This window comes from Lasioglossum baleicum, unplaced genomic scaffold (assembly GCF_051020765.1).
Source record: "Lasioglossum baleicum unplaced genomic scaffold, iyLasBale1 scaffold0023, whole genome shotgun sequence".
Lineage (NCBI taxonomy): Eukaryota > Metazoa > Arthropoda > Insecta > Hymenoptera > Halictidae > Lasioglossum > Lasioglossum baleicum.
In genome coordinates this window covers 2663957-2665947 of record NW_027469083.1, presented here as the reverse complement: position 1 = coordinate 2665947, position 1991 = coordinate 2663957, and the positions used below count along the sequence as shown (strand labels likewise).

At 41.5% G+C, this 1991-nt stretch overlaps 1 protein-coding gene across 1 annotated transcript; it reads left to right on the top strand.

Moving 5' to 3' along the window:
* The first annotated feature begins 207 nt into the window (after positions 1–207).
* On the top strand, positions 208–1452 carry LOC143219331 (uncharacterized). Its single transcript, XM_076445335.1, has one exon. It carries the CDS (start codon positions 208–210, stop codon positions 1450–1452), a length of 1245 nt encoding a protein of 414 aa, XP_076301450.1.
* Positions 1453–1991: the final 539 nt, after the last annotated feature.

The window sequence follows — 1991 nt, the reverse complement described above, 5'->3', positions numbered from 1 at the left end:
GATTTTCGCGGTGAAGAAATCACGGTACGACTACACATGCGACGAAGCAATGTTAATTCATAACAATACGACCTTGAAGAAGAACACATCAATTCATAAGAAACCAAACGAGTGTAAAAAACTGACCGCGAGAAACGCAGAGTATCTGAAATCTTTGGGATTCGTTGTTAAAAACAAGTGAAAGAGGAAAAAAGTGTTTTTTTCACCATGTTCGAGGACATTTTGAGCATCTCCGAAGCGCCGATCTTCGACAATCGAATAACGAAGATCGAGCTGCACACATACAATCCATATGCCAACACAACGTTTGAAAACAACGATGAGATACGCATACCAATTCAACAGCAAGACTTGTACACGCTCCCGTGCAGAAGCTTCCTATACGTCGAGGGAAAACTTAGTTTGCCTGGGAAACTTGAATTACCAGCGGGATCAACAATCGAATCGGCGGCTCTCGATAACAATGCCGTTGCGTTTATGTTCGAGGAAATACGCTACGAATTGAACGGCGTTGAAATCGATCGGTCCAGAAATCCTGGTACTACAACGACTCTGAAGAACTACGTGAGCCTGTCCACGACGAGAAGCAGCGCGTTATCCAACGCGGGCTGGACGCATAACACCGAGGCGCAGAGGAAAACCGCGACAACCACAGCGGCGATAAACTTCAACTTTTGCATACCTATGAGCATGTTATTGGGCTTCTGCGAAGACTACAAACGCGTTGTAATAAACGCCCGCCACGAATTGATTTTAATTCGCTCGCGTACCAACACAAACGCGTTGTACAGTTCTTCCGAAAATGCGAAACCCGTTCTGGATCTATACAAAATTCAATGGCGAATGCCACACGTCACGTTGGATGAAATAAATAAGCTGTCGATGTTACGTATTCTGGGCAACGACAAGCCGATCGATATGAGCTTTCGATCATGGGAACTGTACGAGTATCCTCTGCTCCAGGCGACTACGAAGCACACATGGGCCATAAAAACAGCTCCGCAAATGGAAAAACCGCGATACGTGATATTCGCTTTACAAACCGCGCGAAAGAATAATTTAACGAAAACAGCTACGCATTTCGATCATTGCGCATTAGCCAATATTCGGCTCTACTTGAATTCGGAAACCTATCCGTACGATGATCTAAATGTTGATTTCGAAAAAGACAAATACGCGCTGCTCTACGATATGTATACAAAATTCCAAGAATCATACTATGGAAACGGCGAGGCGCTACTCAACGTCATAGATTTCCTGAAATACGGTCCATTCATCGTTCTCGATTGTTCTCGGCAAAACGAAGCGCTGAAAAATGCCACGATCGACGTGCGAATCGAATTCGAATGTCGAGCCAACATTGCCCCCTCGACAACCGCATACTGCTTGATGATACACGACTGCATCGTGGAGTACAATCCATTGACGAACATTGTGCGAAAAATTATTTAAACTACCGTTAACAATATTTTAATCGAATAAATGTGAAAATGAATCTTTTAATAAATAAACAATGGAAAAACATCTTTTTATTAATCGAATAAACAAAAAATCTCCTCCATATTTATTTTCACACCGATAAGTATAGTGGTGGGGGTATTATATATACTATAGATGACTCTCTCCCACAGTCGTCGTTATTCAGCGAACGTGTGATCTTCGCTCCATTTCACGGTAAGTACAATTTTTATTTTATACAGAAATCAATCATTGGTTAGAAAACATTTTTTATTTAGATGGCTCAAATCACCCAAATCATTGACATGGATGGATTCATTGTCGAGAGAAAATTTTTATGCAAAGAATTAGCCATTATCAATGTTTACGACGGCTCGTTCGAACTCGCTGAATTTCGTTTGGGAATAAACTTTCATCGTTTATCAGATGCTGACAAAAAGTCGACACGGTACGTAAGCAATTTTGTACACGGGATTCCATTTATCGATTTCGGCTATGAAAAATATCAACAGAACGACGTGTTCGATGTTATA

What these genes read in the sequence shown, in the direction of transcription:
- LOC143219331 (XM_076445335.1), top strand. Translation starts at nt 208, where the DNA reads ATGTTCGAGGACATTTTGAGCATCTCCGAAGCGCCGATCTTCGACAAT.